General features: G+C 48.1%; 1 protein-coding gene across 2 annotated transcripts in view; it reads right to left on the bottom strand.

Moving 5' to 3' along the window:
* RAB6B (RAB6B, member RAS oncogene family) overlaps positions 1-22,069 on the bottom strand; it is a 149,251-nt gene that overhangs the window by 22,091 nt on the left and 105,091 nt on the right. Inside the window, exons 4-7 of one of the 2 annotated variants that reach the window (XM_045029188.1) lie at positions 21,739-21,844; positions 13,091-13,202; positions 7,717-7,810; positions 4,368-4,434 (exon numbers count right to left, since the gene is read on the bottom strand). In XM_045029188.1, the coding sequence (XP_044885123.1) occupies positions 4,368-4,434; positions 7,717-7,810; positions 13,091-13,202; positions 21,739-21,844 (379 nt within the window). The remainder of the gene's footprint in view (positions 1-4,367; positions 4,435-7,716; positions 7,811-13,090; positions 13,203-21,738; positions 21,845-22,069) is intronic. The other variant, XM_045029189.1, reaches the window with a different exon arrangement.

Here is a 22,069-nt window from a genome sequence, read left to right on the forward strand (position 1 = left end):
AAGCTCACAGAGTTTCGTGGCTTCCCGACAAGACCAGGAGACATTACGGTAGAGGAGTGGGTCAAGCCTGTGAAGGTGGCTCTGCATGTGCTAAGAGTACCTGAAGAAGATCGTGTGGACTTCATAGAGGAGCACCTCAAGGGCCAGGCCAAGGCTACAGTAAAGTTCATGGCAATGGCGGACAAGAAAGATGTGGAAAAGATGTTTGAACTCCTCCTAGTAGTGTATGGAGACAAGGTACCTATTGGAACCCAACTAAAGGAGTTCTTTGAGAGAAAGCAGGAGCCTGGTGAAACTGTCTGGGCATAGAATCATAGAATCTCAGGGTTGGAAGGGACCTCAGGAGGTCATCTAGTCCAACCCCCTGCTCAAAGCAGGACCAAACCCAACTAAATCATCCCAGCCAGGGCTTTGTCAAGCCTGACCTTAAAAACCTCTAAGGAAGGAGATTCCACCACCTCCCTAGGTAACCCATTCCAGTTCTTCACCACCCTACTAGTGAAAAAGTTTTTCCTAATATCCAACCTAAACCTCCCCCTCTGCAACTTGAGACCATTACTCCTTGTTCTGTCATCTTCTACCACTGAGAACAGTCTAGATCCATCCTTTTTGGAACCCCCTTTCAGGTAGTTGAAAGCAGCTATCAAATCCCCCCTCATTCTTCTCTTCTGCAGACTAAACAATCCCAGTTCCCTCAGCCTCTCCTCATAAGTCATGTGCTCCAGCCCCCTAATCATTTTTGTTGCCTTCCACTGGACTCTCTCCAATTTCTCCACATCCTTCTTGTAGTGTGGGGCCCAAAACTGGACACAGTACTCCAAATGAGGCCTCACCAGTGCTGAGGAGAGGGGAATGATCACATCCCTTGATCTGCTGGAAATGCCCCTACCTATACAACCCAAAATGCCATTAGCCTTCTTGGCAACAAGGGCACACTGTTGACTCATATTCAGCTTTTCGTCCACCGTAACCCCTAGGTCCTTTTCTGCAGAACTGCTGCCCAGCCATTCGGTCCCTAGTCTGTAGCAGTGCATGGGATTCTTCCATCCTAAGTGCAGGACTCTGCACTTGTCCTTGTTGAACCTCATCATATTTCTTTTGGCCCAATCCTCTAATTTGTCTAGGTCCTTCTGTATCCTATCCCTACCCTCCAGTGTATCAACCACTCCTCCCAGTTTAGTGTCATCTGCAAACTTGCTAAGGGTGCAGTCCACACCATCCTCCAGATCGTTAATGAAGGATATGCGTATAACCTCCAGGAGAGAATGAGCAAAGTGGAGCAGCGAGACCCTCAACGAGTTTTCCAGACCCAGATACAGTTTTGAAAGAGCAGTTAGTGCTGGGGCTCCAGGATGATTCCCTCTGCCGTGAAATGAAAAGGAGGTTTAAGGAAAGCCCAGTAAGAAGTTCCATGAACTCATGCAGGCTGCCATTATGTGGTCAGAAGAAGAGGACGTTCCTGTGGCAGAGGCAGCCAAGCCTAACCCCCATACATGAAGTGGGGGGGGGGGCTAGTGAATGCAGCTGCTTGGGAAAAGGCCCTGCCCCAAACAGAGCTAACATTGGAAAGCTTAAATGAAGCTGTCCAAAAACGGAGTTAACTTTTGAAGTACAGTATAAACCTGGAAGGCAGAACATCAATGCTGACACCCTGTCTAGATTGCCTCTGGAGGAGGAATCAGAAGAGGGCGAGGATCTGGAGAAAGACTCAGAGCTCTGGGTGCCTCCCTTCTCAGGTATCTTTGTCACTAGTCATTTTATAAAGCACATGTTCTAGGGCAGTGGTTCTCAAACCTTTGTACTGGTGACCCCTTTCACACAGCAAGCCTCTGTGTGCGACCCCCATTATAAATTAAAAACACTTTTTAACATATTTAACACCATTATAAATGCTGGAGGCAAAGTGGGGTTTGGGGTGGAGGCTGACAGCTCGCGACCCCCCCATGTAATAACCTTGTGACCCCCTGAGGGGTCCCGAACCCCAGTTTGAGAACCCCTGTTCTAGGGCCTTAAACAGGAGAGGTCTGTTTGAGAGATCTGCTCCCATAGCATGCCGGATGCACACCTGATGGTGCAGCTAGATACACAGGGCAACTCCCTGCTGCAGCCTGGCCCTGCACACAGGGATGTACCCATAGAAGGACAGGTGGAACTGTGGGGTTCTGCTGCTTTGGAGGAGCTGTAAATCCATTAGGATCTCCACAGGAGCCCTGCTCGCAGCGGCTACCTGAGGGACATGCTGAATCAGTGCATACCCCAGCTGTCTTGGCTATGCACCCCTGCTGGCAGGTGCAACCCCAGATGTCTTGGCCCTGTAGCATTAGAAAGCCTGCTTCAATCTTCCTCCCAGGCAATCAGCATCTGCCCCAGGTTCAGGTCTTACAACTCAGCTTTCTCTGTCATTCTGCCTTTGTGCATTACTATACCAAACTCAAAGATTTCCTTTCTATTCTGCCTCTGTCGTGACATTTTGTATGACGGATGTTGTCTAAAAACATTATGAGGTCTTATGTAAACCAATAAGATATGGCTGGGTGTGGCCATACAGCCTTCAATCTCCATAGATGCAATGGTGTTAGGTAGGATTTCTGCACTCTGGAGTGTCTTACACCTATGGGAGGAGAATGGCTCAGTTTGAAAACTAAAACCCGTTTATGGAAGAGAAATCCAAATTCTGTTGTTTCTCAAGCTTTCAAACTTTGGCGATGGCAGAGGCACCACTGCATGGATGAATCGGAATGAACCTGGATTTTGTGTTTGACTTGATACCCTAATAAACTGGGCTAGGGGTCTTTGCTGATACGTTGGCATGAACTATACAGAGGCATGGAAGGCTGAAATTTGTACTGGCAAATGTGGATCTCACTGTTCACACACAAACTGATGAAAAAATATTTCCATCGATAATAATCGAAATGTGCAGCTAGACAACGTGAGAAAACTGTTGTTTGAGAATGTTTTACAGTTTGATTTAAGGAGCTTTACTTTGTATATTTTTCCATGTGATGTCAATTGTGTTTTAATGGCTATAAAACTTTAACTTTTTGAATTTCAACATCTATTGTCATTAAATAATTATTGTCTCACTCCCCCCATAATTTCCCACACTCAAGAACATTTAATTAGATGAACACTGAAAAAATCCTTAACACACATGATTTTGTGCAACTGTAAAAATGTAAATTGGAAAAAATGCTAAAAAATAAACATTGATATACATCTATCAAAATTATAAAAAAATCAAACTCCAATCCTGCCAAGCCCCGCCACAAAGCACTGACTAGCCCTTCAGCTCCAGACTCCAAGAAGTTACATGAGCCCTGTGGAACTGAAGAAAAAGAACCAGTGCATTAACGACTCATTTTCTTCTAGTATGTCGGATGTGACTGCATAGTCACAGGGGACATGCACATACATGCCTGATGGCTTCTCTTCGCTTGAGTGAGTTCGTTTGGAGGACTAAGGTATTTTATTAGCTGTGCCACACTAACACCCTCTAACTGGCCTCTGCGTTGGGAAAGCATGGCTTGTCTCCCAGCATTCAAAAAGCATCAGACCAAACTGCTCCTTCAATACCGATGCTCCATGGAATGCTCTGCTTTCCAAATGGCCTCTACTACCCATTCCCGTGGGGTATTAAAGGGTCACAAGTATCTCCATTATTGCTGTCCTTAGCCTAGGGGCAGAAATAATGTCCCTTAGACAATGCTATTCTCTGTTTGGAGTAGTGCTTGAGTCTTAGCATAAAAGTGCCAGAATGGCACTGGTGTCTCATTCCTCAGTGCTGGAGGTACCGGAATGCGGTTCTGGCTCCCCAAAGAAGTGCTGGAACGGCATCCCAGCATAACTTGGGCCGTCGCTTGGCTGCAGGACTAAGGTTACTGGGACATCATGTTACCCAGAGCAGAATTAGGAGTAACATCGCTTGGGCATTGGAACCTCGAACCTCGGGCTGTGCTGACTGGCGCTGCTCTTTGGAGCAGGTTTTACCTGCATCTGCTTGGCAAGAGCAGCAAGATTTCAAGCACTGGCACTTTCTGGTGGCTTGGAGGAAAAAAACTGGGGCATCAATTTTAAGCCCCGAGTGTGGCTCTCATGCACCCACTAGTGCCAGGGCTGTGTAATCCGATGCAGGGGCAATGCTGTACTAAACAATGGTTAGCACAAAGCCTTAGGGAATATTGCAGAGGCCAACAGCGTTATCCGCAGTGCCAGGAAATCTTTAACTTCCATTAGACAGAGACCATGATGATGACTGTCACCTTCCTCAACCTCACTTTCCCTTGGAGGACAATATACTGACCTTTGAGATTGATGGTTGAACAGTGCTATAGAAGAGCTAGGTAGTTTCATTAAAAAAAGGATACTTCCTTCTTTGCTCTTCTCTTGAATGCTCTCCATGCCGGGCAGTGCGGAGGCGACACGTCGGAACAGCTAGCGTAAGTCCGGGGGTAAGAGAGGAGAGAGAGAAGGAATCTGTCACTGAGGTTCAGGGTTTGTAGCCATAGCCATCATTTTTCATTCTGTATTTGACACAACTGAGAACAGCAAAACTCATCGTGTACAATGTTGGTGAAGTAAGGCTGGGGGCTGAGAGATGTGTCACTTCCACTCTGGTATGACCAGATCAATGTGTAAGGTCTTGTTCATGGGAGAAAACTTACACTGATGTAACTAAATGGATTTAAAAAGCACTTTATACCGATTTAACTTAATTCAGTAAATAAAGGGATTAAACTAACCCTGTATAAACATGATTTACACTGGTTTAAGTGCAGCCATATAATGGATTTGCATCGGTATAACTAAATCAGTTTAGTAATGCAAGCAGGGTCTGAATGAATTCTCCCCTGACATTAGCTGGGACGGGGAGAGACTTCAGGAGCAAACTGTATTTACATGAACACACCTACTCTGCCAAGATGTCCAGCAGATAGAGCAGTGTTGTTCAAAGTGATCAACTTTGGCTGGTGTGGGGTTACAAATCACTTTTGTACTGAATACAGGGGTAGTGAAAGGTTGTTATCAGTGTTGTGGTTTTTATTGTATGAGTAAAAAGGATTAAAACTGTGCTTAACCTGTCCCAAATGAGGGGATCATCCTCAGCTGAAAGGACCTCGTTAAGCCAGGGGCTCGAATGCCAGACCCTTGTGAAAGTAAGAGGAGTACTGAGGAGATGTGGCTTTCCCCTAAGGGTCCCTGGTCTGGTTTAATCTATTCCTCCCCAATGTTCGAAGACAGAGCTGAATCATAGAATATCAGGGTTGGAAGGGACCTCAGGAGGTCATCTAGTCCAACCCTCAAAGTCTGACCATAAAAACCTCTAAGGAAATACTCTATTAGGAGCCTTTGATATTTTAAGTGCTTAAATGAGAGCTGAAATCACTTGTGGTGGGACAGCATTTCTGCTCAGCCTGCTAAAGTTGAAAATCACTAGGAGACTGACCAGCAGAGAGGAAGGTGGTAGCAGAAGGTAACTGACAGTTGGCTGGTGGAAGCGGAATGAGCAGCTGGCGAGGTGGCCAGATAGAGGAAGTGTTCAGATGGTAGAGCAAGCAAGGTGCCTTCTTCCCCAGCTGGGAAGTGAACTCACACAGATGTACCTCTAAACCCTGGGCCCTCACTGACTAAGGACAACCACTGTGAGTGGGGTAGGGTGAGGGAACAGAGGAGAGCATAGCAAAGAAACTTTTGGTTTCAGAACTCAGGAACATGAGGCAGAAGACTCTGCCCCATGCACTCTGGGGTGGGTGTTCTGCTCACAGTTTTATGATTATGAATCCTGCTTGTAGCATTTTCCCTAATTACTGTTGGGTGAATTCCACTCTGGTTTGTCTGTGAAAGTGTTAAGATGTTTTCTTTGGCAAGAGAAAAAAGAGTTACTTTGAAATGATCCAAGAACATATCTGATTTAAACAGAGAGAAACAATTTACTCACATGACGGGATGACTTGCCCAAAGCTCTAAGGGGGTTAATTTAAGTTTGACATGTACCAAGCAATCCTTCATTTCTTTCCACTAGAATCAAAGACCCACCTTTGCTTTTGTCACCCATTTCCTGGCTGGATGTTGATAGGCGTGGCACCAGCAGAGGAAGTAGCTATACATATAGGGCAGATTCCCAGCTGGTATTAACCGGGATCCCTTCATTGAAGGTACAGTGATTTCCACTAGTTGGGGAGCTGGCCCTTCAAAGTTATCATTTGCACCTTCAGTTTACTGTGCCAAAAAAGACTGTTTCTGAAAACCGATCCCCTGTACTTCTATTGCCTCCATGTTCCAGTCTGTGATACTGCATGTTAGTATATTGTGTTAGTAAAGTGCTCTCACAGCTATCAGTCATAAACTTCTTCCATGGAAGCTATTAGCATACATGGAACCTTCCTTTCTGTAGTGTTGTGCAGTGTGCACTCATATTGCATTACTCTGCAAAGTAAATAACCTCAACCAGGGAACAGCCATCTCCATCTACAGTAAACATGCGATCTGAGATACTGCATGTGTTATGTGAAAAATCATCTCTTCTTCTCAAATAATTTCTAAACAGTATCATTTACATTAGATGATTAATTACAGGAGAACTGCTCATGTATCCCAGGTATGAGGCAATTTTATATCATACCTCTCATTCACCAGAAGATGATTAGGTGATTTCTATCTTAGGACATGATTTATTACATTGAGGCCAAGACAGGTATCTGTTAGCATTGACTGTTATTATCATCGTAGTTTATTGACCCTACATCTACTTTGCTGCTGCAGTTGTAGAGCAAAAGACAATGGCTAGTACTTTGATTTCTCTCGAAGCTAATGCTGTGCTCAGGTGTCCTGTCCATTACACTTTTCAAACCCTTCATTCAGGAATCTAAACCAAGTCCTGGCTATACAGTGACCTGGAACTGCTTTCCCTGAGGTGCAAAAGGGAATACACATCCGTTTATTCATTTGCTCTAGTGAGATATTTACCTCCTGGTCATTATTCTTGGTTATTTGTATAGTGGTAGCTCTTATGGGCCCCGATCAGGGCCCCAGTGCAGTCACAACAACAGGCAACAAACAATTATCAAAAGGCTTTAACAGAGCGAAAAAGACAGCTCCCACTGCAAAGATCCCACTGAGCGGTGATCTCACCTCCAGAGCTGTTGCAGCAGCTAATGTGAAAGGGCCTCCCTGTTGTAATGTACTCAGTTTAATTAAATCTAGCAATCTGTTTCTGAGTCAAAGTTTTCCTTCATCTACAGCTTCCGAGCTGGCATGGAAGCTGCCCAGGCAATCCTTACTATTAGAGCCACGCCTGCTTAACCCTATTCAGAGTTCAGTGTTGAGTTGCGCAGACCATGTCAGACAAAGAGGCACGTATGTTGTTATGCTCCGATTGATATTGCAATGGGTGGCACCCTGCTTGAGGCCTCACATGTGTGATCGCAGTTTTTACATGTGTAAAAAGCACACCGTGCCTTGCAAATCTATCCCTCCAGAGGGCACCAGGAGGAATCTAAGAGCGCTTTACGTAGAAATGAATGAGTGATGGAGGGGAAGGTGGAGGAGCTTTCTGCTTCTAAAGCCAGTAAAGATACAATATTGCATCCGGTTACAATTTTCAATGGACTTATTGCAACCTTTTACTACTGTGGATACTATCAGTTGCTGCAGTGAACCCGGCCGATCAGCTAGATGATCTTGCTACGATTCTGGCTGGAGCAGGTCTTCCCTTACCTGTTTTACATTGTAGCCTGTCTTTGCACTGGTCTCGATAAACATGACACTCAGTTCTTTGGCTCTCTGTTCTCCCTCTTCAATTGTTATCTGCCTGAGGACACACAGGAGAGAAGGGAAAACCATAACTGTTCTAACCTTGCTGGGAAGGGCTGGAGAGGAGCCTAGCTTAAAAGTCTAGAGGGAGAAAGCGGAAGAGAATTGCAGTTGTCCATGGTCCTGAGTGCAGGCCTGTTTCCTTGCACCTCAGAGCATAGATGGTTGAGGTCTCATGCCTACAAAGCCACAAGACCCCACAAACAGATGCCATCATATGTGCCTCTGTGGCATGGGCTGCCTGGCAGACAAAGTGCAGGCAAGGGAGGGTTTCAGTACCTAAATCCTTTGTGACTCAGAACGAGGGGGAGCTGAGGAGCCCAGCAGAGCTCATAGGAGTGTTTGAACCCCAGGGAGGGGGAGCGGAGCCCGGTCTGATCACACTTTGAACATCTGCTCAATCTGCTGAGAGTGGTGCCCCATTTTGGCATCATCAAGCAGGCAGGACATATTTTGTGGGTGGAGCTTGGAAGAGTTGAACCAGGGCTCCCCTCCCCCATTGGGCCCCTGGTGTGTGGGTGAGGACAGCATGAGACAGGAAAATCATTTGAACCCCTTTCCCAGCTGAACTCAGTGTCTATTTTGTGCCCATCAGAGCAGCACTGTCCTGTGAGCTGCAGCAGGAACCCTTTTTACATGCCCTGGGCATGTTGATCATTAAGGATGTACCAGGCATGGGGCAGCGCTGGAGGGTTAATGAATACATTGCCAGCTTCTCTCTGTGCTGGCACAGGGTAAGAGGTTCAATTGGCACTAAACAGTATTCTCCTCTTCTTGGATTCTTGCAAAGTGCCTTCGTGCAGAGGGCACCAGACTGGGCATGAGTGAACACAGACACTGAATCCCTCTGCCAGCACAGGCTGGCTTCTCCAGCTGTTTTCTGATCAACTGGTGGATAAAGTAGATTCTCCAGCTGCCCCTGCAGCCACCAGATCTGAGCTGTCTCACACAGGGTGTCTACACTGCACTTAGACATCTGCGACTGGCCCGGGCCATCAGACTTCGGCCACGGGGTTAACCAGCTGCTTAGCCAGAGCCTCATCAGCCCGAGTCCGGGGGCAGGGACCAGTCGCAGGTGTCTAAGTGCAGTGTAGATATACCCTAGATTGCTCTGTCTCCCTAGGGCAGCCGGCCTTCCGCTGCCTGTCAAATCCATTCTTCTGACTGACTGACATCTGCATTCTCTATCTCCTCAGCTGCCTTCTGGAGGCCTGAAGGAACAAGCAGCGCATCAGACCTCTGCTGGGAGAAGGGGAGAACAACGGAAGCTGGAAGACCTGCAAAGCTTAGCTTAATGCAGCCCTTCTTCCCTCTCCTCTCCCCATAGACAGGCCCTGGGCATGCCCACTGCTAGGCTGCAAGAATACATCCATGGAGGAGAGACAGTGCATGTGCAGGCCCAAAGGACACAGCTACCGAAGTTCTCTATCAGCAGTGCAGGGACACCGACAAACCTGCAACGAGCACCCCCAGGGACACACTTCTTGAAGATAAAAAACAACGAGGAGTCCCTGTGGCACCTTAGAAACTAACAAATTTATTTGGGCATAAGCTTTCGTGGGCTTATGCATCAGATGCATGGAGTGGAAAATACAGTGGTATATATATATATATATTGTGACAAAGTTCCTCCTCTACCTTGGTGGGTCCTGTGCTTATTGGCAGATTTGCTCACCTCACAGATTCACCATGTGGGTCGGGAAACAGCCCAGAGACCTTCCCCTCTGGTAGAAGCCACAGTCCAGGTCAATTCTTTCTGTGTCTGATCAGGAGTTGGGAGGTTTGAGGGAACCCGGGCCCACCCTCTACTCCGGGTTCCAGCCTAGGGCCCTGTGGACTACAGCTGTCTAGAGTGCCTCCTGGTACAGCTGCGCAACAGCTACAACTCCCTGGGCTACTTCCCCATGGCCTCCTCCAAACACCTTCTTTATCCTCATCACAGGACCTTTCTCCTGATGCCTGATAATGCTTCCACTCCTCAGTCTTCCAGCAATATGTCTTCTCACTCTCAGCTCCCAGTGCGTCTTGCTCCCAGCTCCTCACATGCATGCCACAAACTGAGGTGAGGTCCTTTTTAAACTCAGGTGCCCTGATCAGCTAGCCTGTCCTAATTGATTCTAGCAGTTTCTTAATTGGCTCCAGGAGTCTTAATTATCCTGCCTGTCTTAATTGGTTCTAGCAGGTTCCTGATTACTCTAGTGCAGCCCCTGCTCTGGTCACTCAGGGAACAGAAAACTACTCATCCAGTGACCAGTATATTTGCCCTCTACCAGACTCATGTACCCCACTGGTCTGGGTCTGTCACAGTATATATATATATATATACACAGTACATGAAAAGATGGGAGTTGCCTTACCAAGTGGGGGGTCAGTCTAATGAGACAATTCAATTAACAGTAGAATACCAAGGGAGGAAAAATCACTTTCATAGTGGTAATGAGAGTGGCCCATTTCAAACAGTTGACAAGAAGGTGTGAGTAAAAACGGGGAAATTACTATGGTAAAATTAGGTTTTGTAATGACCCATCCACTCCCAGTCTTTATTCGGGCCTAATTTGATGGTGCCCAGTTTGCAAATTAATTCCAGTTCTGCAGTTTCATGTTGGAGTCTGATTTTGAAGTTTTTGTTGTTGAAGAATTGCCACTTTTAAGTCTGTTATTCAGTGAGCAGGGAGGTTGAAGTGTTCTCCTACTGGTTTTTTAATGTTGTAATTCCTGATGTCAGATTTGTGTCCATTTATTCTTTTGCACAGAGACTGTCCGGTTTGGCCAATGTACATGGCCGAGGGGCTTTGCTGGCACATGATGGCATATATCACCAGGACTCCTCGTTTTTGCTGATACCGACTAACACTCTAAAACTTCTTAAAGATGAACGCCAAATGCCTCAGGAGTGGCGACAGAGGGAGGAATTGGAGGCTCTTTTAGCTGTTAATGGCTGGCTGCTGTTTGGCCCCTTTCCTCTGCCCTCCAGCTGCAGCTCCTTTTGCCCACAGGTTGCTGGATAGCTGCCTGGAGCCACTGAAATATCTGTCACTTTGTCTGATCCAGCGTCATGTTTCCTGGTGTCTTGGAGGGCCACAAGGGGAGCGGGGGCCCTCCCCCACCTCCCAGCAGTATGGGTGTATTCTGACAACTCAGCTTTCTTCAGTGGAAACCAGGAACTCCACCTCCCTCTGCCTGCCCAGCTCTCTACTACCACATCCCCCTACCATCTCCAGAGCATGGGTTCCCTTCCTGTCTCTCTACTTTATCCACCCCCCTGCATCCTCTTGCTCACTCTGTCTGTTCCCCCCCCCCCGAATCTGGAAAACTCCATCTCTCCATCCCCAGAGCGACAGTTCTCCCCTGCAGCACCCGTTCTTTGCTGCCAGCTCGCTGGCCTCTAGCACACTCACCTCCTTTCAATCAGCGCGGCACTGATGCTGAAGGGATGCTACCCTTGCAATCCCTGCTCCAGGATGGGAAGGGGCTGTGGCTCTATCCCACTTCTGCAGGAGACTGGGATAGAGTCCCCAGAGAGCTGTCTCACAGGGTCTCTTGAAATGCAAAGCCCTTGTTTCCCTCCCACTGAATTCCAGCTGTTCTGTTCACCGGGATGCTGCAAGGAGCTCCTATCAGACATCTGCCTAGAAGCACTGCAATTCTTGCAAAGAGTTTATCTTTGTGTTCCATTCCTCCCGCCACCCCTCACCTCTCCCATTTAGTCTGGTGCATTTCAGTGGAATTCCGTTTCCTCCTAGAATTTTTTTGTCAGCAGCTTTTAAAATGTTGGCAGTGTTACCTAGTTGATAGTGCACTGGACTGGGCTGCAGGAGATCTGGATTCTAGTCCCAGCTCTGCCCTTGGCCTATAGGCTAAGTTGCTTTGGCCCATAACCTCAAAGGATGCCCTATCTCCCACTAAAATCAATGTGCGTTAGGTGCCCAAATAGCTCTGAGGACCAAGGCCTTCGGCTCTGTACAATGAGGAGAATGATGCTTACCTCTTGGGAGAGCACTTTGAGATCTCTGGATAAGGGCTAGGCATTATTAGTCAGCGGCCACAACCAAAAATGCCCACTTCTTCCCAGCCTGTCTTCAACAGCTCATATTTTGGTCCAGGCTGATTGGGACCTGTGGGCCCAGCTGAGTGCCTGCTGGCAGCATGTCCCTGAACTAAACCAATCGGGGGCTGCTGCACTTACTGCAGTCAGGCTCAGGACCCCTATTAAAGGAAAGGCAGGCTGCTGGGAGGGAGACAGGATCCTGCAGACTAGTAGCCATGGCTAGGAGCTTTGCACACATGGAAACTGATCTGTTTATGGAAGGAGCCATCAGCAGGGGGTTACTCCAGTAACACTGGTCATGGATTTGTAAAGCAGGGGACTACATTTCCCATCAGCCCCCTCCCCACTGTACTCCTGCCCCTGGCCAGGTAAGGGGGAAGATCCTGAGCCGGGAGGTGGCTGGGCTCTGGTTTGGGAGCGAGAGCGGCAGGGCAGCAGGGAGCTGGAGAGAAGCCCTGGGAATGGGGGAACTGTGCACAGAGCCACTGTGACTGCTGGATGCTCCAGCTGGGGCAGGTCTGTGTGGGACTTCTGGGGGAGCAGTCGCAGTTGGGCACAGAATCAGTGCAGAGGGGCCCCAATGACAGACACTAACTGAGCCTGGCTTAGGAACCCTCAAAGGCTTATTTGCTGGGCCAGTCCCCAGGCAGTTGCCCTGCAGAGCCCTGCTCTTGACTGGACTGCCCCAGGTATCCAGGCAGGAACCGCTATTGCTCACTTAGCCTCTGTCCCTAGTGTGTGTGCGGCCTTCCCCTTTCCTGCCAGCCCCAGTACAAACCTCTCCCTGAGCCATGTGTCTGAGTGGTCACTGGGACCCAACAGGGCTAGCGGGGCAGGGCCTAGCTGCTGCAGGACCTCCAGTCATTGCCTCTGAGACGTGGTACACTGGGCAGTGATTGGGGTACCGAGTAACCCCCGTAATGACAGTTGGTTGGACAATCTGACACTCACAGTATTTCAGTGCCCTCCCCAAGGCAAAATGTAAAACTCAGTATGCTACCCACTGAGTTACCATGGGGCACAACAGGAAAAGAGGTGTCGTGGCTGTTGCAGCGATTTGAACATGGCCAGTCTTCCAACTGGAACAGAGGTCTCCCAATGGTACGTCAGTGCTTATCAGCTGTGACATCTGAGAATCCACTCTAGAACTGCTGGGCTGTAAGGATAATGCCGCTGTCTTCCATACCTGCTTCCCACCCCCACCCTACTGGCCCCCAGCCCCTCCTTTACCTCTTGTCTGCGAGGTCTGTCTTGTTGCCCACTAGCATAATGATGACATCACTTCCTCTTTCTGTCCTGACATCATCAATCCATTTGGATGTTTGCTGGAAGGAGTTAAGATCTGTGAGTGAGGAGACAAAATAGTACAGGTGGCTATGAGAAAGAGAATGATTTTTGCCAATTGTGTGATCTGCTGTGGTAACTCGGTTGACTTCCATCGAGTTACTCCCGGTTTTACACTGGTGTCACTGAGAAGAGAATTGGATTCTGGGCCACTTTGGACAAGTCGAGTAATATCCCTGGTGTGTCAGTTTATCTCAGGGTCTGATCACACTTGACAGGGATGTTGTGAGGTTTAAAAATGTAAAGCTTATACTGCACCTTGCGGTGTTTACAGAAAGGCACTAAGTGCAAAGCATTCATAACAGTATCATTAAGTATTGTTTACAGTGGTGTTGTAGCTGTCTTGGTCCCAGGATATTAGAGACAAGGTGGGTGAGGTTCAGTAAAAAAGATAGATTCATAGAATCATAGAATATTAGGGTTGGAAGAGACCTCAGGAGGTCATCTAGTTCAATCCCCTGTTCAAAGCAGGACCAACACCATCTAAATCATCCCAGCCAGGGCTTTGTAAAGCTGGGCCTTAAAAACCTCTAAGGATGGAGATTTCACCACCTCCCTAGATAATCCATTCCAGTGCTTCACCACCCTCCTAGTGAAATAGTGATTCCTAATATCCAACCCAGACCTCCTCCACTGTAACTTGAGACCATTGCTTCTTGTTCTGTCATCTGCCACCATTGAGAACAGCCAAGCTCCATCCTCTTTGGAACCCCCTTTCAGGTAGTTGAAGGCTGCTATCAAATCTCCCCTCACTCTTCTCTTCTGCAGACTAAATAACCCCAGTTCCCTCAGCCTCTCTTCGTAAGTCATGTGCCCCAGCTCCCTAATCATTTTCCTTGCCCTCTGCTGGACTTTCTCCCATTTGTCCACATCCCTTCTGTAGCGGGGGGACCAAAACTGGACACAATACTTCAGGTGTGGCCTCACCAGTGCCAAAGAGAGGGGAATAATCACTTCCCTTGATCTGCTGGCAATGCTCCTACTAATACAGCCCAATATGCTGTTGGCCTTCTTGGCAACAAGGGCATATTGCTGACTCATATCCAGCTTCTCATCCACTGTAATCCCCAGGTCCTTTTCTGCAGAACTGCTGCTTAGCCAGTCAGTCCCCAGCCTGTAGCGGTGCATGGGATTCTTCCATCCTAAGTGCAGGACTCTGCACTTGTCCTTGTTGAACCTCATCAGATTTCTTTTGGCCAAATCCTCCCATTTGTCTAGGTCACTCTGGATTCTATCCCTACCCTTCAGCATAGCTACCTCTCCTCCCAGCTTAGTGTCATCTGCAAACTTGATGAGGGTGCAATTCATCCCATCATCCAGATCATTAATAAAGATGTTGAACAAAATTGGCCCCAGGACCAACCCCTGGGGCACTCCACTTGATACCGGCTGCCAACTTGACATCGAGCCGTTGATCACTACCCGTTGAGCCTGACAATCTAGACAGCTTTCTATCCAGATTACCTCACTCACCTTGTCTCATTGCGTATTGTCCTTTATGTTACACTACAGCCAGGCATGGAGCTGTACAGTGCCTCGTGGGTTGGGATGTGAAGGGAGAAGGAAAGAAATCAGGGAAAAGAGAACACCAAGTGAGTAGCTTGTGCAACAGGAAAGACAGTGCTTACAGGGACAGAGCCAGTTAAGCATCCAGGTGAGCCCTTCCAGAGGAAATACTGGAGAAGGACAGAAGAGATGAACAGAAAGATAATTAGACTTGGGAGTCATCAGCGAAGGGGTGCCTGACAAACCTATGGGAGCATGAGAGATCAGCAGGGGCTAAAGTAAGGAGCATTCGCATTGCCCCTTTCTCCTTGGCTAATGCAAGGGGAGATCCCTTCCTGGTCCAACCCATGTTACCCTCTACAGGGCACTAAAGGGAGACCACAGAGGGGGAGAGCTTGAGGGCACATAGGAAGAGCAGCATAGTTGAAGCCCACCAAAGAGAGGCTGATGGAGATGTAGGAAGATTGAGAGAAGAATTGGAGGTGATAGAAAGGTGATGGAGAGTGAGGACAATGGGCTTGGTTCTCCACTCCCTTGTGCAGAATGTGACATGCCGCCCCTGGTGTGAGTGCATGGGAGCATTTCACACCCAGTTGCACAGGGGGACAGGTCTGCACAAGGGGCAAGACGGGGAGGCGAGAGGGAGGAGCCAAGAGAAGGACATTAACAGCGCTGGTGGCAGGAGTATATGGTAGGAAGAGGCTGATGGCAGTAGGCCAGGGCGAGCTGGGGGGAAGGGGTCATGGAGATTGGAACAGATCCCTTGTTCAAAGAGTCTGCGGAAGGAGGAATGGGGCTGAGAGTGGAAACAAAGGCATGTGTGAATGCCAGACAGTCCCTGAGTAGAGGGAGGGTGCAGGAGAAAGGGCATGAGGAGGGGTATGAAGTGGAAGGTCAAACGGTGAAGGAAAAGGAGAAAAAGGAGCCATCGGCGGCGACTGTCACTTTTGTCCATAACTTCCCACCTGCATACTAAGCTCCACATGTCACCACCACCCTGGCTCCACGCACCAGTTCTACCCAACTCCTGCCGGGATGGCACCCGCCCCACCTCTTGAATCTACAACAGCCGAGAGGTTCACTTCACTGAGGATGACACATTATCTCCTGAATGTAGCTTCACTGGGGACCGTTTCTCCAGCCGGTAACTCAGCTCAATACACAAAGGGCCGGGCCCAGTCTCTGCTCTGGAGCTCTGTCGAGAACCCGCCACCCATCAGAGAGAGCATGCAGAGAGGAGGCACGACAACTGAAACAGGGACTTGGGGTGAAGTCCTGTCCTGAGTAGCCTTTTAGCGACACATTGTGAATGAGCAATACATCCCCAGATCAGCTCCATAACCCTGGGACACTCCTGCTGCAGCCACCGCCCTGTCCCCCATGTCACTTCTCTGTCACTTTGCATTTCCATTTCTGTTAGAAGCAGCCACGACAGAAACCCCACGCCTGTGCCACCAATGATAGCTGAATACGAAGCAGAAAGAAAGGTCAGCGTGCGAAAGGCTGGCCTTGCCTTCGAGATCCACAGCAGCGGAAAGGCACTGGATCTCATTTTCAACCTCTGTAGCAGCAGAGCAACCTGCAATGCTTGTTCAGCATGGAGACTGCCTTCTTGCTGGACAGGGCTGACTTGTATGGGCACCTCTCATCACCAGTGTACACAGGCCAGGCCTGGTTCTGAATTCTTGTCCTTGCTTCACAGCTGCTGCATTGGTGAAGAGCTAGCTGAGAATCCCCAGGATAGGGCAATCTGCATAAATTTGAATTCATTTACACATATTTGCATGCCAGTGTTGCCTTTTTGTCCCGCTCAGCTGTTTCATGTATTCATTCCAGACACTCCAACCTGCATTCATTCCACACCTCCTCACCCCTCCCAGTCTGGTCTTTGCAATCACACACACTCAGTGTGTGCAAACTCCCAAGATGCAACTCGCCCCCAGTTCTTTCTGCACCCACCCAGGTTTACTGCCTGCACCATCCATTGCTCATGCACCCAGCTGGACCTGCCCAGGCTGTGGGTTTCCACATTCTTCTAGAATGTTTTTGGGGGTGCAGGACACACCTGGTCTCCTAGGAAATCTCCTCCGATTGGCTGCTTTGCCCAGGCCTGCTGAATCTGAAAATTGGGCCTGGCCATTTTTAGGGTGTCATACAGGACTCCCTCTTCAGGAAAGCCTTCTCCTGAGAACCGAGCTGCGGAACGGGCTGGCTGGCTGCCCTAGGAAAGGAACTGCTGGGACTGAATTCCTGTAAGCAAGCAGCTTTGGCTTGTGAAGATGGGAGCTTTGTTCCTCTTCCTCAAGGGAGCCACGTGCTTCCCCTTTCACATAGCATCACCCTCTCCTTGGAGAGGTTACAGGGATGGGACCCTAAGAGCAGGTCATTTTAGAACTATAGGGTTAGAAATAATATGCACCAGGGGCCTGATTCTCCACTGCCATGTATCCTCATTCACGCCTGAGCAAACTGGGTGCTGAGTGCAATCCACCAGCATGGGAGAGGTCTGACTGGTGCAGCACAGGGGGCGAAGCACTAGCAGATCAGGTCCTATGTGTCACTTCCATCCTGACTGTGGCTCTGCTGAGGCCAATGGAGTTACCCCAGGCATGAATTTGGTTCTCTGTGGTAGCATCCTATCGGATATAACTGTCCCACTGCCTACTGCTGGGATGTTGTGTAGCTGCCCGTGTTCCACAAGTGTATGAACACAAAGAACACAAATATTCTAGGTCCACCAATGGCTATTAGCCAGGATGGGCAGGGATGGTGTCCCTAGCCTCTGTTTGCCAGAAGCTGGGAATGAGAGACAGGGAATGGATCACTTGATGACTGCCTGTTCTGTTCATTCCCTCTGGGGCACCTGGCATTGGTCACTGTCAGAAGACAGATACTAGGCTAGATGGACCATTGGTCTGACCCAGTCTGGCCATTCTTATGTTCTTATCTAAAAGTGGCTCTTCTGAGATAGCGAATCTCTAATAGAATTTTACAAAAATAAACACACAGCTGGCTACGAAGATTACAAGCATTCTTCTCACTGACATTTTGTATGATTCGATCCGTGAGCTATAGCATATGATGAGCTAGGTCCTCAGTGGGCGTCAATCGACATAGCGCTATTGACTTCAATGGAGCTGCGGCGATTCACACCCACTGAGGATCTGTCCTAGCATTTCTGTCCAAGAAATAAATCCTAGACATCCTTGTCCAGCATCTGATGACATGACAGACCAACTGTCTTTCCCATGAAATCACCTGCCCTTGGATGGATGCAGAGATTTACAAATCAATCACTTCTGAGGCATCCTCTTCCTAGTTATGGAATGGACATTGAGAAAGGTGGACTGTGGCTGGTCAGCCCTACATGCAGTGCCACTCTCCATAAGATAGGATCTAGCTCCCAGCCTACAGGCTCACCCATTTGAGCAGTGCACATGGTCCCTTTCCTATGATGATTCTTCCTTCAGGAGTAAGCATGCAAAGTCCTTTGTAGCTCCTAAGCTCGTTTGCACCACTTACACTAGATTGTACCAGTTGCAGATGTGCTTCAGTGCTGCTGCTGACCATGTGAAGGACTCTCGAGTACATCTCAGACCTGCACACAACTGAGCAGAAACAGGAAACTCTTTCTGAGACAGCAAATGGGTGGGGGGAACTCAGGCATCAAAGAATAGTTCAGAATGGAGTATATTTGTCTCTAGCATCATAGGCATGAATGGTGCTTGGCAGTGAGAATAAAGGCACAGTCTCTGCCCTGAGGAGCCTCCATTCGAGGTGGTGTTGATTAGTGACCATGCTGAGGGAAAAAGCATCATTTAAATTTTTGAAGTCAAATCCTAATAAGGAAAAGTGTAAGGAGCATCAATTCTGGCAAATAAAATGTAAAAATGTAACAAGGCAGGGCAAGAAGGAATTTGAGAAGCAACTTGCTAAAGATGCAAAAACTAACAGGCAGTGGGGGCACTAGCACTCACGGAAGACAAGGCAGAGAAGCTAAATTAATTCTTTGCATTTGTCTTCACTGCAGAGGATGTGAGGGAGATTCCCACATCAGAGCTATTCTTTTTGGACAACAGAGCTGAAGTATTGTCCCAGACATTCATCAGTATAAGAGGTTTTAGAACAGACTGATAAACTAAACAGTAATGAGTTGTCAGGACCAGATGGTATTCACCCAAGAGTTCTGAAGGAACTCAGATATGAAATTCAGAACTACTAACTGTGGTATGTAATCTATCACTTAAATCAGCTTCTGTATCAGATGACTGGAAGGTAACTAATGTAAAGCCGAGTTTTAAAAAGGGCTCCAGAGGAGATTCTCACAATTACAGGACAGCGAGCCTGACTTCAGTACCAGTCAAATTGGTAGAAACTCTAGTAAAGAACAAAATCATCACACACAGAGAGAAACAATCTGTTAGGGAAGAGTCAACACGGCTTTTGTAAAGGGAAATCATGCCTCCCCAATCTATTAGAATTCTTTGAGGGAGTCAACAAGCATGTGGAGAAGGGTGATCCAGTCAATATAGTATACTTGGGCTTTCAGAAAACCTTTGACAAGGTCCCTCACCAAAGGCTCCTAAGGAAACTAAGTAGCCATGGGATAAGAGGGAAGGTCCTCTCATGGGTCAGTAACTGGTTAAAATACAGGAAACAACAGGTAGGAATAAATGGTCAATTTTCACAATGGAGAGAGGTGAACAGGAGGGTTCCCCAAGGATCTTTCCTGGGACCTGTGTTGTTCAACCCATTCATTAATGATCTGGAAAAGGGGATGAAGTGGCAAAGTTTGCACGTGATACAAAATTATTCCAAGACAAGTCCAAAGCAGACTGTGAGGTGTTACAGAGGGATCTCACAAAACGGGGTGACTGGGCGACAAAATGGCCAAAGAAATTCAGCACAGATAAGTGCAAAATAATGCACGTTGGAAAACAATCCCTCTATACGTGTACAATGATGGGTTCTAAATTAGCTGTTACCACCCAAGAAAGATCTTGGAATCATTGTGGATAGTTCTCTGAAAACTTCCATTCAGTGCACAGCAGTGGTCAAAAAGGCTTACAGTATGTTAGGAATTATTAGGAAAGAGATAGAAAATAAGACTGAAAATAGCATTATGTCACTATATAAAGTCATGATGAGCACACATCTTGAATACTGTGTCCGGTTCTGATCGCCCCATCTCAAAAAGAACACAGTGGAACTGGAAAAGGTTCAGAGAAGGACACAAAGATGAACAGGGATATAGAGTATCAGAGGGGTAACCGTGTTAGTCTGGATCTGTAAAAGCAGCAAAGAGTCTTTTGGCACCTTACAGACTAAGAGACGTTTTGGAACATGAGCTTTCGTGGGTGAATACCCACTTCGTCGGATGCATGCAGCGGTATAGAACAGCTTCCATACAAGGAGAGTCAAAAAAGATTAGGGCTGTTCAGCTTAGAAAAGAGACAACTAAGCCAGAATATGGTAGAAGTCTATAAAATGCCAAACAGTGGGGGGAAAGTGAATACAGAAGTGTTATTTACTTTTTCCCACAATTCAAAAATCAGGAATTATCAATGAACTTAATTCAAACAAGAGAAAGTACTTTTTCACACAACATACAGTCAACCTGTGGAGCTCATTGCCATGGGATGTTGTGAAGGCCAAAAGTATAACTGGGTTCAAAAAAGAATTGAATAAGTTCATGAAGGACAGGTCCACCAATGGCTATTAGCCAGGATGGTCAGGGATGTAACCCCATGCTTGACTGCCAGCAGCCAGGAGTGGAAGACGGGGTGGATTGTTCCATAATTACCCTGTTCTGTACACTTCTCCTGAAGCTCTGGTATGGGCCATTGTTGGAGAAAGGATACTAGGCAAGATGGATCATGGTTTGATCCAGTGTGGCAGCTCTTATGAGTCCAGTTCCATTTCACAGTGCCCCTTGGTTCCTTGTCCTGTACCTACTATCTCCCTTGTTCTGTGTTATGTCTGTGGTATAAATACACAGTTCCAGACTCATTAACCAATTGTTTAATGAAGTGTAACAAAAGCACTAAATCAAGCCAGTTCCATAGCCTGCTCAATGCTCTGCCCTGCACGAGACCTATGGCAGGCAGCCAAGTTCTGCTGCATAGCCAGCGGGGATGGGCACTCCTGGCCACTGGCCTTGGAACAAGGAATGTCCTTGGGTCACCTTCAAGTACAGTCTGTCCCCCAACCAGTGTTCATGAGCTCTGGAGAGGGGAGTAGCCAGTGCTGTTCACTATGAGAACATGCCCTCTGATTCACTATACACTACACTCACTACGCACTGACATAGGGACTCTGCGGGGGGAAGATGAGGGTCCTCCTGTGTCTAAACCAGTAAAACCTTGTGTTCATACAGCGCCTAGCTCCAAGGAATAGAAATAACAGTAAAGAAGAGTGGTTACACGAGATCCCTGGGGATGAATTCTCTACCTCCCCGCAGCTCGTGCAGGCCTGCACCCCTCTGCCAAGCACTCCCACTGCAGCTCCGGTTGCACTTTTCAGCCACTTTACACTGATGGCCAAGACACCCCCAGCTGGACTCTGAGAGGCTTTGGGACCAGCTCCCAGACCCTCAGTGCCATCTCAGCTGCCCTAACAGGCCATCTCTGGTTGGCGTGGCAGCCCCCTGGAGTCTGTCATAAGAGGCACAATTTAGAGCACCTCAGGAACCAGGGGAATGCAAAGCTGATGATAAGCCACATTCGCCATCCATCACCCCCTCAGGTCCTGCGCTGAGCAGAGCTTGGCCATATCTGAGCTGTAGGAGACCTTGTATGTATCTGAGGTTCTAGACAACTTTGATTTCCCTCTCGTCTGCACTTGCCCCTCCCCACTGCACAGCATTTTTTGCAGTACATCACGCTTTGGAACCGATTGCAGCTCACTGCCCTGCATTTCTGCCTTCCTAAATGGTGGTCCACATCCGTGCTGGGTAGCAGCAGAGTAGCATCTGCCATTCCAGCACCAAGCATGGGCACACGGACATTGGGACGGAAAGCACGACTCACTTGTGATATCATAGACAACCACGGCCACTGTGGAGTCACGAATGTAGCTGGGGATCAGGCTTCGGAACCTCTCCTGGCCCGCCGTGTCCCAGAGCTGCAATCGGACCTGCCGGGGTGGGGCAGATGAGAGACAAACAATTAGCAGGAGAAACAAGAAGAAAGGAGGATTTGGGTGGTGAAGGCGGAAGGGAAGAACAGGAGAGGTGGTTAGAGTGGAGTTTTCTAAAGAGCCCAAGGGAGATCGGTGCCAATGAGACACAGGCTGCTAACTTCCACAGGTTGCGTTGAAACTCCCAGCCTCAGACAACAGTTTTGCGACTCTCTTCATCTA

Source organism: Mauremys mutica, chromosome 9, assembly GCF_020497125.1.
Source record: "Mauremys mutica isolate MM-2020 ecotype Southern chromosome 9, ASM2049712v1, whole genome shotgun sequence".
Lineage (NCBI taxonomy): Eukaryota > Metazoa > Chordata > Testudines > Geoemydidae > Mauremys > Mauremys mutica.